General features: G+C 36.8%; 1 protein-coding gene across 3 annotated transcripts in view; it reads left to right on the top strand.

The window, feature by feature from the left end:
• Positions 1-482: 482 nt before the first annotated feature.
• Positions 483-13097, top strand: part of CSPP1 (centrosome and spindle pole associated protein 1) — a 110661-nt gene continuing 98046 nt past the window's right edge. For all 3 annotated transcript variants that reach the window (XM_008566843.1, XM_008566841.1, XM_008566840.1), the window contains exons 1-3: positions 483-602; positions 4162-4270; positions 5701-5800. In XM_008566843.1, the coding sequence (XP_008565065.1) occupies positions 580-602; positions 4162-4270; positions 5701-5800 (232 nt within the window). In that variant the 5' untranslated portion in view covers positions 483-579. The remainder of the gene's footprint in view (positions 603-4161; positions 4271-5700; positions 5801-13097) is intronic.

Raw genomic sequence — 13097 nt, 5'->3', positions numbered from 1 at the left:
GGGCGGTGCCATGGATACGCGGTCCCGACTCCCCGGCCACCAGCGTCGCCGCCGCCTTGGGTGGTGGTGAGAGCCGGTTGCCTGACAACGCATTGACGCTTTCTGAAGAGTCAGCACCCCCATCTCCCGGAGACCGGCAGTGCCTTCGCTCCCGTGCGCCTCTTTCCTCCCCGAGGGCCGGCCTCCTTGGCTCCGCTAAGCCTCCCCGAGCGGCTTTCCTCCCCCCCTCGGTGCTGCTTATTGTTTAACATCTGAGTGCTGGTGCGCCAGGGCGCCGTTCCCGGCACTTTGCTTTACAAATAAAGTTGGTTTAATCTTCACCGTAGCCTGGGACTATTATTATTCAGTTTGCCCCCTGTGGTTGCTGGGCTCCTTGAAGTTGAACCAACTCATCTTTCTGATTGCCTTGATTTTAGTATTACCTAGGACTTGAGTCCAGTTTTCACTAAATGCTAGCAATGGGAGTCATCGTTTCAGAGAGACTGTCTCATGATTATAGGATTAAGAAGCTTAACTAGGATTTCGGGGAAGACTAAATTTTGAAGTAAACCACCACCTAGTTTCCGAACATGTTGGAAAATGGAAGGGCCGAAAAGCAACCAGTAAGTTTGTATAAAGCAGTTAATCCCCAAAGTGGTTCTATTTTATACGAAAGAACGACTTGTCATATTGACAAACGAAAATGAACCCCGTGGAAACCAGTAAGATGCTTTCTTTTCTTTTCCATATCATACTTCTCGCTAGGAGGACACTGACGTTGTGGTGGTTTAATATCTTGAGAAATGCTCCACAGGGATGAAGTTTTGTGTCTCCTGCAGCACCCATGACCTTCTGGGAGGGAGCGGGTGGGTTTAGACAGAATAAGTTGAAACAGGATGCTTTCAGTAGTTTTTTTTTCCCCCCAGCTTTGATTTTTCTGTCACCCTCTCAAGTGAACATTACCCAGCATTTAGTTGGGTATCATCTCTCTTTTTCCTTGCCTGTGCTCATTTACTGTGGCTTCTACTATTATCTTTAAAATAGTTTTATTCTTAAATAAATATCTCTAATGTGGTTCATATTTTTGAATTTGAGTCTTGACTTTCTAACCATCTGCTGGAAATTTTCATTAGCACATTTTACTAGTTCCAACTTAACATATTGTAAACCAAACCTTTCCAAACCAGCCAACTTGCTCTGACTTATTTCTGACGAGGATGCACACTTAGTTTCCAGGACTTAAAACTTTGACGCCTTCTTTCTTGCGTTTTAACTATTCTTGCCACATATACAGTTAGTCACTAAGCTTCATGGGTTTTTTGTAAGTGTATTTTTTTAAAAATTCCGGATTCAATGAGGAAAGGACAGTCTTTTTTAAAAATGGTGCTGGAATAATTTATATTAATATGCAAAAAGATTGAACCTTTTGACCCTCATACCATTTGCAAAAATTAACTTTAAATGGATCATAGACTTAAATGTAAGACAGAAAAACCATTAAAAAAAAAAAAAAAAACTTCTAAAAGAAAACAGAAGACCATATCTGTGATCTTGGATTAGGCAAAGATTTCTTAGATATGACACAAAAAGTGCAAAAAATAAATTGATTAAAAACTGAAAAATTAATAAATTGGACTAGATAAAAATTAAAAACTTTTGCTATTAAAAAGATATCATTAAGAAAACTTACAAACCAACCACAAGACTGGGAGAAAATATTAACAAAACATGTTTGATAAAGGACTTGTTTTCAGTATATATAAAGAAACCTTACCACTCATTAATAAGAAAGCAACCTGATTGTAAAAATGGGCAGAAAATTTGGGTAGACACTTTGCCAATTATTATATGTATGGATATATGAATGGCAAATAAGCACACAAAAAGATGCTTAACATCATAGTCATTATAGAAATGCAAAGTAAAACCACAAGGAGATACTACCACACACCAAATAGAGTGACTAAGATCAAAAAGACTGAAAATACCAAAGATGTGTAGAAATTGTAACCCTCATATGCTGCTGATTGGAATATAAAATGGTACAGCCACTCTATACTTTGAGGAATAATTTAGCATTTCCTCCAAATGTTATGCCTAGAGGTCATAGGACCCAGAAATTCTACTACTCCTAGGTATATATCAAAGAGAATTGAAAACTATGTTTACACAAAAACCTGTACACAAATACTCATAGCAGAAATATTCACAAATAGTCAAAAATTGGAAATATCCAATAATGAATAAAAAAATATATAAACAAAATGTGGGTATTTCTATGCAATGGACTACTGTTTAGCCTAAAAATACCCAACAAACTACATACTGATAGATGCAACTATAAAGATGAATCTCAGAACCATTATGTTAAGTGGAAGAAGCCAAATGCATATTGTATGATCCATTTATATGAAATTTTCAGATTAGCCAAAACTATAAAGAAAGGAAACAGATCAGTGGGTTGCCTGAGCTGGAAGTGGGGAGTGACTGCAAAGGGGTATGAGGGAACTTCTTGGAGTAATGAAAGCATGATAAAACGTGATTGTAGTGATACTTGAATAACTATGAGTTTACTAAAAATTATGGAACTAAGATGGGTAAATTTTGTGGTATATAAATAATTCCTCAATTAAAACAACAGCTTATGGGGGCCGCCCGGTGGCGCACTGGATAGTGCGCCGCTTGGGAAGCGCGGCAGCGCTCCCGTCCGAGGGTTCGGATCCCACGTACAGACCGGCTCCCGCTCACTGGCTGAGCGAGGCGCGGGAGCAACGCCGAGGCTTGCAATCCCGTCGCCGGTCCCCGGTCCGGTACGGGGGCAACACTGAGGGTTGCAATCCGTTGCCGGACACGGAAAAAAGACAAAAAAAAAAACAACAGCTTATGAATTTAAAAAAATTCTGGGGCTTGTTGAGGAAAAAAGGAATTCATAATGTCACACTGATAATAAGCCAATGAATAAATGCGGACCAAAGAAGGGGTCTATCACAAAAGAATGATAAGTAAGTGCTGCCTGGTAAATAAATGTGTAGGGAGTGGTGGAATTGGAAAATTAGCATTTTGCAGCCATCTAGATTCAAAGATTGGATTAATCAAGAATAACCAATCGATGCTAAATTTAGGGGGGAATTTTGATCAGGAGTAGGATATTTGCATTGTCTAGAATTATCTCCTCATGGACTGCTTATTGTTAGAGGGGAACAGTAATCCAGAAATCAGACGTCTTGACCAGGTGATCAGAAATAACATCACTAATGGGGGTAGGTCCAACATCACCTAAGTACTATAGTATTCTTGCTGAGAATGTATAACCTGAATATAGTAATGAAGAAATATCAGGCAGACCCCAGATGAAGAATGTTCTGTTAAAAAGGGTGGGTAATGAATAAGTTGTATTAAAAATAATATTGATGTCATAAAAGACAAAGGAAGGTTGTGAAAATGTTTCAAATTAAAGAAGGCTAGAGAGACATAACAGTAAATGCAATACCTAACCTAGAGTGGATCCTGAACTGCAGAGAAGAACATATGCTGTAAGGGCCACTTTCGGGTCAGTTGACAAAAGTGGAAAATGGACAATAGATTAGATTTAAAAAATCAGTGTTACTGAAGTCGATAATTGTATTGAGGTTATATAAGAAAATAAAGGACTGTGATGTATGTAATTCAAACTCTGAATAATATTAGAAAAACTTATATGCTGTGTATAGAGAGATTGACCTGTGTGCACAAATAAAGGTTAAAATTGATAAAGAACAAATGGGTGTTATATGGGTATTCTGGGTATTATTTTTGTAACTTTTGTGTAAGTTAGAAATTATCTCCAAATAGATAAAAAACATTTTTTGGAAAAAGTGCTTTGACTTAAGGATTAAAGGGTTTTTTTAGTCTGCTTTTGTTTTTTGGTGTGTGTGCATGCATGCGTGTGTGTGTGTGTATGTGGTGGTGGTGGTTTTTTTTTTTTTTAATTTTCAGATATTTTAAAGTATGTTATGCTTTTCAGGGAGTTAGGAGAGGAAGCAGGCAGGCATATTTACGATCAAGCTTAAGTTTGAAGTGCTCAATTTGATCAGTGGGATTGAATATTAAATGGTGGGCTAAGCCTGAATGTTAATAATTAGGCTAAAAATACTGCAGTATAGTTGTGCCCATTGAAGAATTTTTTTTCTTTTTCCTTTTTAGAATCTGCGAAATGGCTGATAATTTGGATGAGTTTATTGAAGAACAAAAAGCCAAATTGGCGAAAGATAAAGCAGAATTGGAAAATGATCCACCTTACATGGAAATAAAGGTAAAGTTAATAATTTTCTTTCAACATGTTTCATTAAAATTGTCTCTGATGATTACTCCTATGTAATTAATAATTATGTGCGTCACAAAATAATTAGGAGACCAGTTCTAGTACAAAGAACTTCCAGAATATAAACAGAACAGTTATAAAAGCAAGTTCTTATATTCTATATGAATAAATTCAATTATTTAATGAATCAATTAAAAACATTTTGATATCTACAAAAGTGAACTTGTTAGGGTAGTTTATTTTGTAGTATTTGTTTTTCAGAATATGAATTTGTTAAAAATGATTTTTTCTGAAAGCATTGTCTGGAAAGCTTTATTAAAGCTTTCTTCATTTTGGTGAAAGACTGATTGATTTAATAAATATTTATTAAGATTGTGCGATGTACTGTGCTAAGCTCTGGGAATATCAGCACTAATCTAGACAGATGTGACACCTGTCATGGGCTCAGTGTTTGTAACAAGATATAACATGTAGATTAATCTGTGCCATACAGTTCATCATAATGTGAGTAAACATGTTAAGTAATGAGATTAAGGTGATAGAGTTGGTGGAAATAGGCTTTGATCCCTGGCAGCCTGACTCCAGTGCTTGTTCTCTGAACCACCGTGCTAGCTAGTTTGCCTTCCTTCCATAACGATCTGCCATGTACAAGGAGTTGTACCAAGGACTTCACATGTATCATTTTATTTAATTGTAATATCCGTGTGAAGTAGGCAGAATTTTTTTGTTTTACAGGACAAGAAAGTGAGGCTCAAAGGAGTTAAGTAATTTGTCCAGGTATACATAGTGGTGAATTCAAGATTGGAACCTTCATCCAGCTCCAAAGTCAATGCTCTTAACCACTCTTCTGTAGTTAGGACCAGGTTACAGTGTTTGGAGTTACATAGTTTAGAGTACATAGCTTTAAGTACAGCTTTATTATTATATCTAGTATTAAATAGTACATAAATATTAATATTTAAGTCTTAGTTCAAGTATCACCTGCTCAGCAAGGCCTTGCAGTCCCTTCCCCAGCATTTCTGGGCCTCCTTACCTTCCTGTTTTTTCCCCCATACCCCATCCCTGTTGCTCTCTACATATTGCATAATCTGATTATATGTTATGTTTACAATGTGTCTCCCTAGTAGTTTATAAGCTTCATGACAGCAGGAATTCTTGTAATGATTTTTACTCATGTATTTCCAATGTCTGGCACTTAATAGGAACTCAGTGAATATTTGTTGATAAGTGAATGAATTAAATATTAGACTATTTATTATAATATTTCAATACATTTGGTTGATTCCTCAAACCTAACACTTAAATTTCTTTTGTGGTGTACTGTGTAATCTAATCAAGCTGTTTAATAAAAATTTTGAGTTGAATTGTATATTTTGTGGGTTCTTTCCCCTTTGCTTTTGTAAACAGTATGTCTCTTTCAGGGAAAGGCATCAGAGAAGCTTTCTGAAAACAGTAAAATATTAATCTCCATGGCTAAGGAAAACATACCACCAAACAGTCAACAGACCAGGGGTTCGTTAGGTATGTCATTAGATGTGCTAAACTCAGATATCCTTAGCAGGCTGTTGTGAAAACGGTTTGTCTTGTCAGGGAAAAAAAGATCTCTTTGGGATCCTAGTAACTTTCCTTTCTGAAATCTTACATATGACAACATGGTCTACATATGAAATATAACTAATACTGAGAAACTTGTACCTGTTTTTATATGATATTGCCTTGGTTATGTTTTATGGAATCATAGCGGTAAGTATGTATAACATAACTAAAAATTAATTGAAAAATTTCAGTGATGCAGAGTTTAAAGTGTAACTTAATGACAATGACCTTGCCTGTTCCTCAATTGGTGTTACTTAGGGCTCTGATCTAGGCTCTCTTCTCATTTCATATACTCCAAGTGACCATATCCACTCGCACGGTTTTATTTACCATCAGCATGTTCATGACTTCTAAATCCGTATTCCAATCTCAATTCCTTTTATAAACTCTAGACCCATATATCCAGTTTCCTACTGTACATCATGGGCTCAAAATCAACCTGTGTAAAATTAAATTACATTACTCTTAAACTTTTCTGGGCTCCCCATCTCAGTGAGCTGGCTGCCTAGTCATCTTTGATTCCTCCCTTCCCCTGCCTCCTACATCAAGCAATTATACAAGTCCAGTTGATTCCAACCCCTAAATCTCAAATTTATTTTTCACAAATCCCACCGCTATTCTTCTATGCAGGCCTCCATTGTTTCTCACTTAGGTTTTTGCAATAGTCTTCTAGTATTCTTTTTGCTTTATAGTCTAGCTCCCTCTACTATGTCTCTGCACTGTTTTCGATTTCTTTCCAAAAAACAAATGTGATTATGTTAGTCTCTGCTTCAAATCCTTCTGTGGCTTCTTGTTTTCTGTATGATAATTTTATCTTTTTCTAGATTGGGTTGGCCATTCCTGCCGTGTGCTGCTATGGCATTGGTTCTCCCCTTGAATGGTAGTTTTGAACTTGTTCAGCTCTCTATTGTACTACAGTGGCATGCCAGCTTGCCTGCCATTTTATTTCCACTGCCTAGCACAGTGCCTGGCACTCAAGTGCTTGGAAAAGATGTTTTGAATGAATGAATTAATGTCCCCATTGCAAAAATAAAATTAATTCTCTTGGGTGTGTAAATTTAATTTTCATGGAATACTGCTTTTATTGCCAACTAAAACAGTAGTCAATTGTTTTTAGTGCACACTGAATTTTTTTTTTAAATATTTGCCATATTCACTTTATTTATTTATTTACTTAAAGTTTATTAATATTGGGCTGGCCCGGTGGCGCACTGCTACAGTGCGCCGCTTGGGAGCGTGGCGGCGCTCCCGCCGAGGGTTCGGATCCCACATACAGACTGGTTCCCGCTCACTGGCTGAGCGAGGTGCAGGTGCAGCACCGAGGGTTGCGATCCCGTTGCTGGTCCTGGTCCGGTACGGGCGCGACACTGAGGGTTGCGATCCATTGCCGGACACGAAAAAAAGACAAAAAGGAAAAAAAAAATGTTTATTAATATTATTTTTTTACATTCTAAGATGTTGCAAAACAGTTGGGGGGAGAGGGAGAGGGGAAGGGAGAGGGAAATAGGGTGTGAGAAGGAGGAAGGAGAGGTGGTGTGGTTGAGGCCTGTGTCACCCCCTCATTCCTGCAGGGGAGACCAGGAGGCTTCCAGTGGGGGCTTGGTTGTTGCCAGGCTGGATGCAGATGTCAGGGGTGTGTGGCTGAAGCCCTCGGCCCCCGACTGTTTCAGCTTGGGAGCCCAGGGTGTTTGCAGTGGAGGCTCAGTGGTTGTCCCTGGGCTGGTTGCGGATGTTGGGGTGTTTGGCTAAGGCCCATGGCCTTCCCCCCTCCCTGGCTTGGGAGCCCAGGGGGCTTCCTGTCCTTTCTAGGTCACATGGCTCAAAGGCCCAAACCCTCTAATCAAATGGTTGGTCTTCCTGGCATGATCAGCCCCCATCTGTGTCATCTTTTTAGTGTAAACTCTCTAGGGCTCACTATGACTCACTTCTTTAGTATGAACTGTTAGATGTTGCCTGAGGGACCCACCATGAATAACAAAGACACTTCCATCATCTGGCAAATTCCAAGGACTTAGAGGTTACTTCCTGGGAACCAGAGAGAAAGACTAACCACATTTTTTATTGCATGTGTACATGGTATATAGTACATATAAGCTGATGAAACAATGTTGTTGGTAAGGCATTTGTTAGAATAACTCAGATGTAATTAAATTACAGGTCAGCTAAGAATAATCTGTAAAAGCCAATAATGTCTTCTATCTCCCTAAAGTGTTTTTAGATATCATATTTGTGAATATTTTAATAGAAGGAATTCTTTGACTTCTCTTGCTAACTCATTATCATGTTTGATAACCATTACTGTTGAGAAATGATTCCATTAATCTTTTAAATTTATACCTCAGTTAAAGATTGTTTCCTAATCCTTTCTCTTCCTTGGAGAAGTTGAGCATTATTCCTTTGATTTTGCTGTTTTATATCCTGGAAGATGTTTTTAAAAGATGAAATATGCAGCCAGTACTAAGAGTACAGAATGATATGGCAGGAAAATTTGCCGCCCTCATAACCCTGTCCCCTAGTCTCCCTTGCTAGCAGATTCTTGAATCTGCTATAATTCTTGAATCTGCTATGAATCTATAATTTCATAATTAGACTGTGTGCACATGTATATGGCCCTCTATTTTTCTATATATGATAGCATAGATCTTGTTCTGCATTTGAAGATATTGCTTTTGTGCTTTATAGTATAGGGACAAGATAATGATCTCTTGACATTAGAAAGCAACCTAGACCTGGCATAAAACTGTTAATAGTTGGCTGGCCAGTTAACTTGCTTGGGAGAGCATGGTGCTGGTGACAACAAGGTCAAGGGTTTGCATCCTTGTACTGGCCAGTTGCCAAAAAAAAAAACAACACCCCCCCGCCTGCCACCCCGCCACCTGCCAAAACTGTTAATAACTAGCCTGTATCCTTGAGTGAAAAGAAAGTTCATAGTATACCAAACTGATTGGTATTTGCAGTAGGTTAGAGAAGGTGTCAGAAAGCACTTAACTATGTTATATTGAAATTATTTGGTAACTGCTGTCTAGATGCTGTTTCTTTGGGCAAGGACTTATACACCTTTATTTCTCAAAGCCTAGCAAAGTACTTGGCACAGGGGTGGTGCTCAGTAAATGTTAAATGAAGATTCAGCAAGTCAGTTCAATATTATGCCTTTTGGACGAGAGGTTGGCTTTTACTGTGGCAATGTTAAAATATATTTTAAGTAACTAAATTCATATTAAGAAGAAACTAATCAATTTCATTTTTAAAATAAGTTATTTAATAAAATTTTATGAATTAGAAAATTTAAAAAAATTAAGCACAATATATTTTTAACTTAATGAGAAGGATAGTTTAAGTTTAGAGAAACAGAACCAATAAGATGTGTGCGTGCGTGTGTGTGTGCGTGTGTGTGTGTGTGTGTGTGTGTGTGTGTGTGTGTGTGTGTGTGTGTAGAGAGAAATTTATTTTAAGGAATTGGCTCATGGGATTACGGAGGCTGGCAAATCCAAAATTTGCATGGTAGGTGAGCAAGCTGGCAACCTAGGGAAGAACAAGTGTCACAGATCAAGTCCGAAGGTTGTCTGCTGGCAGAGTTCCTTCTTGCTTTGGGAAGGTCAGTCTTTGTTAAGATTTTCAACTGATTAGATGAGGCCTACACATGTTATGGAGGGCAATCTGCTGTACTCAGAGGCCACTGATTTAAATGTTAATGTCATCCAGAAAGCACCTTCAAAGAAACATCTGGAATAATGTTGACCAAATACCTGGGTACCATGGCCCAGCCATGTTGACACATAAAATTAACCATTGTAGTCACTGTTGAAATGTTTTCTTTTATTGAATTTCTTTGCAAGTGGGACAGAAATAATGTTAAAAAGTAAATGCAAGTAGAGTTTCACATGGCTGATTCACACTATTAAATCTTTAGTGTTTGCTGAATTGTCTATTTAATAGTGAGTGTGTTGTTATGTCAACAAGTTAGACAACTTAAAATAGATAAATTCCTAGAAAGACACAAATTACTGGCACTGATTCAAAAAGAAATAGAAAATCTGAATACATCTATAGCATGTAAAGAAATTAGTCATTAAAAACCTTTCACAAAGAAGAACCCATGTTTGGATACCTTCATTGATGAATTCTACAAAACATTTAAAGAATAAATAATTCCATTTACTTTACAAACTTAAAAAAAAGAAAGGGGAAGTCATGCCACTCAAAACATTTTGTAAAGCCAGTATTACCTGGATACCAAAGCTAGATGAAGTTTTCACAACAAAAGAAAACTACCTACCAGTATCCCTCATGAGTATGCATGCAAGAATTCTCAGCTAAATATTAACAAATTGAATCTAGCAACATATAAAAATGATTAAACACTATCACCAAGAGATTTATCCCAGGAATGCAAGTTTAGTTTTAATATCTGAAAATTAATTAATGGAATGCACCAGGTTAAGAGAGTTAAGGACATGATTATCTCAATAGATTAAGAAAAATCATATGACAAAATTCAACACCCACTTAGGATAAAAACTGTTAACAGACTAGGAATAGAAGAGATCTTTTATTACTGTATACTACTTTTGTTACTATTTATAGTTGGCCATGAGAGTTTTTATTGTTTTAATAAAAATTTGTGAAGGTTACAGAACAATTGTAGTTTTCTCATTGATTTTTAAGATTGTTGCACAGTTTCAGTTTGCATGGTTATTTTTACAGTCCTGCAGTACCATGCAAAGTGAAAAGTGCTATGCATCATGTTCAAATGGGGTTTATTCACTTAATGTTTGAAAACCAATCAGGATAATTCATCATATTAACAAGATAAGGGCAAAAAATCATGCGATTATTGATAAATGTTGAAAAAGCATTTGATATAATTCAGCACCATCATGATAAAATTCTCAGTAAGTGTAGCTATAAAAAAGCCCTACATCCAACGTCATACTTAATGGTAAAATATTGATTGTTTCTTCTTTGAATTCAGACAGACAAAACAAGATTTTCTTCTATCGCTACTTTTTTTTAAAAAAAAAAAGAGCATTGTACTAGAAGGACTAATCAGTGTAATAGGACCAGAAAAAAGGTATCAAGTTTAGAAAGGAAGAGTAAAACTGTCATTATCCATGATTGTTTAGGTAGAAAATACAAAAGAATCTATGAACTATTAGAATTAGTAGTCAATTTCACAAGGTTACTAGATACAAGGATACACAAATCAATTGTATTTCTTGGAAAGTAAAATTGAAAAAAATGTCATTTACAACCATATTTGAAATGCCAAATACTTAGGAATAAATCTAACAATGTATATGCAAGACTTCTACAAAACTTTTCTGAAAGCATTTAAAGAAGCCTGAATAAATGGGGAGAGATACCATTTTCATGGATTGTAAGATTCAACATCATTGTCAGTTTTTCTCAAGTATCAAGTGATTCGATGAAATACCAGCATACTTCTTGATAAGCTGATTTATAAGGAAATGAAAAGAACCCGTACAGCCAGAACAGTCTTTAAGGAGAGGAACAAAGTTGGAGGACTTAAAAGTGTTAGATATCAAGACATAAAACCATATTAATAAGATAATTTAGTTTTGGCATAAGGTTGGACATATGGACTATTGAAGCAGACTAGAGAGCACAGAAACAGACCCACTCAAATTCAGTTATCTGATTTATGACATAGGCACCTCTGCAATTTACTGGGGAAAAGGATGGTCTTTTTAATAAATGGTGCTGGATTAATTAGCCAGCATACCAGTTAAAAAAAAAAAAAAAGAAACACATCTTATACTACATACAGTCTTATGTGAAATATAGGAGAATGTCTTCAAGGCCTTGTTGGGGGCAGCGGCAGGGAATGGGGAGTGGGGAGGTAGGCAGGGAGATGTTAACAGTTCATAAACAGGACTTGAAAAGTACTAACTGTAAAGGGGAAGTTTTATTAAATGGACTTCATTAAAATTAAGACCTGTTCACCAAAAGATATAGTTAGGGAGACAAAAAGGCAGCCGTAGGGCATGAAAATATATTTGCCATTTATATGTCTGAAGGATATGTGCATGTGTGTGTATATATATGTATATCCTACAAATCAATAGGAAAAAGACAATTGAATTTGAAAAATAGATAATAGTTGGATAGGAATTTCACAAAAGAAGGAATCCAAATGCATTTGAAAAAGTGCTCAGCATCATTAGTCATTGGGAAAATGCAGATTGAAGCTACAGAGAGACCCCACTGAGCACTAGCAGAATGTCTAAGATTTAAAGTGTGTACAACACCAAGAGTGGGTAAGGATATGAATCAACTGAAACTCATTTCCTTGCTGATGGGAATGTGTAATGGTACAACTTTGAAAAACTGGCAATATCCATTAAACCTTGTGACCTTATCCAATGGCCTAACAATTGCACTGCTAGGTATAGATAGCCAAGAGAAATACATGCATTTGCCCACCAAAAGACATGTACAAGAATATCAATAGAGCTTTGTTCATAATAGTAACACTCCCTCCCTGAAATAGAAGGAAACAACTCATGTGTCTATCAACAGTAGAATAGGTAAAATTGTGCTGTGTTCATACATTAATATTACATAGAAACTAAAAAGAATGAACCACTGCTGCACACAGCCACAAGTCTGAATCTCACAGACATATCGAGTGAAAGAAGTGAGATGTGAAAGAGTACAAAATGAATGTTTTTGAAGTTCAAAAACAGTTATAGCATATCTACATAGATAGAAGTCTGAATACTTGTTAACTCTAGGAGGGGTGCAGATAATTCCAAAGCTATCTATTTATTTATTTTAATTTTATTTTGTCGATATACATTGTGGTTGATTATTGTTGCCCCTTACCAAAACCTCCCTCCCTCCTCCCTTTCCTCCCTCCCACATAACAATGTCCTTTCTGTTTGCTTGTCGTATCAACTTCAAGTAATTGTAGTTGTTATATCTTCTCCACCCCCCCCGTTTTGTGTGTGTGTGTGTGTGTGTGTGAATTTATTTATTAATTTTTAGCTCCCACCAATAAGTGAGAACATGTGGTATTTCTCTTTCTGTGCCTGACTTGTTTCACTTAATATAATTCTCTCAAGGTCCATCCATGTTGTTGCAAATGGCAGTATTTCATTCGCTTTTATAGCTGAATAGTATTCCATTGTGTAGATGTACCACATTTTCTGTATCCACTCATCGGATGACGGACATTTGGGCTGGTTCCAACCGCGAAAGA

Source organism: Galeopterus variegatus, unplaced genomic scaffold, assembly GCF_000696425.1.
Source record: "Galeopterus variegatus unplaced genomic scaffold, G_variegatus-3.0.2 Scaffold271, whole genome shotgun sequence".
NCBI lineage: Eukaryota > Metazoa > Chordata > Mammalia > Dermoptera > Cynocephalidae > Galeopterus > Galeopterus variegatus.
Note: the sequence above shows the minus strand (reverse complement) of the source record. Positions and strands in the feature narration are given on the sequence as shown.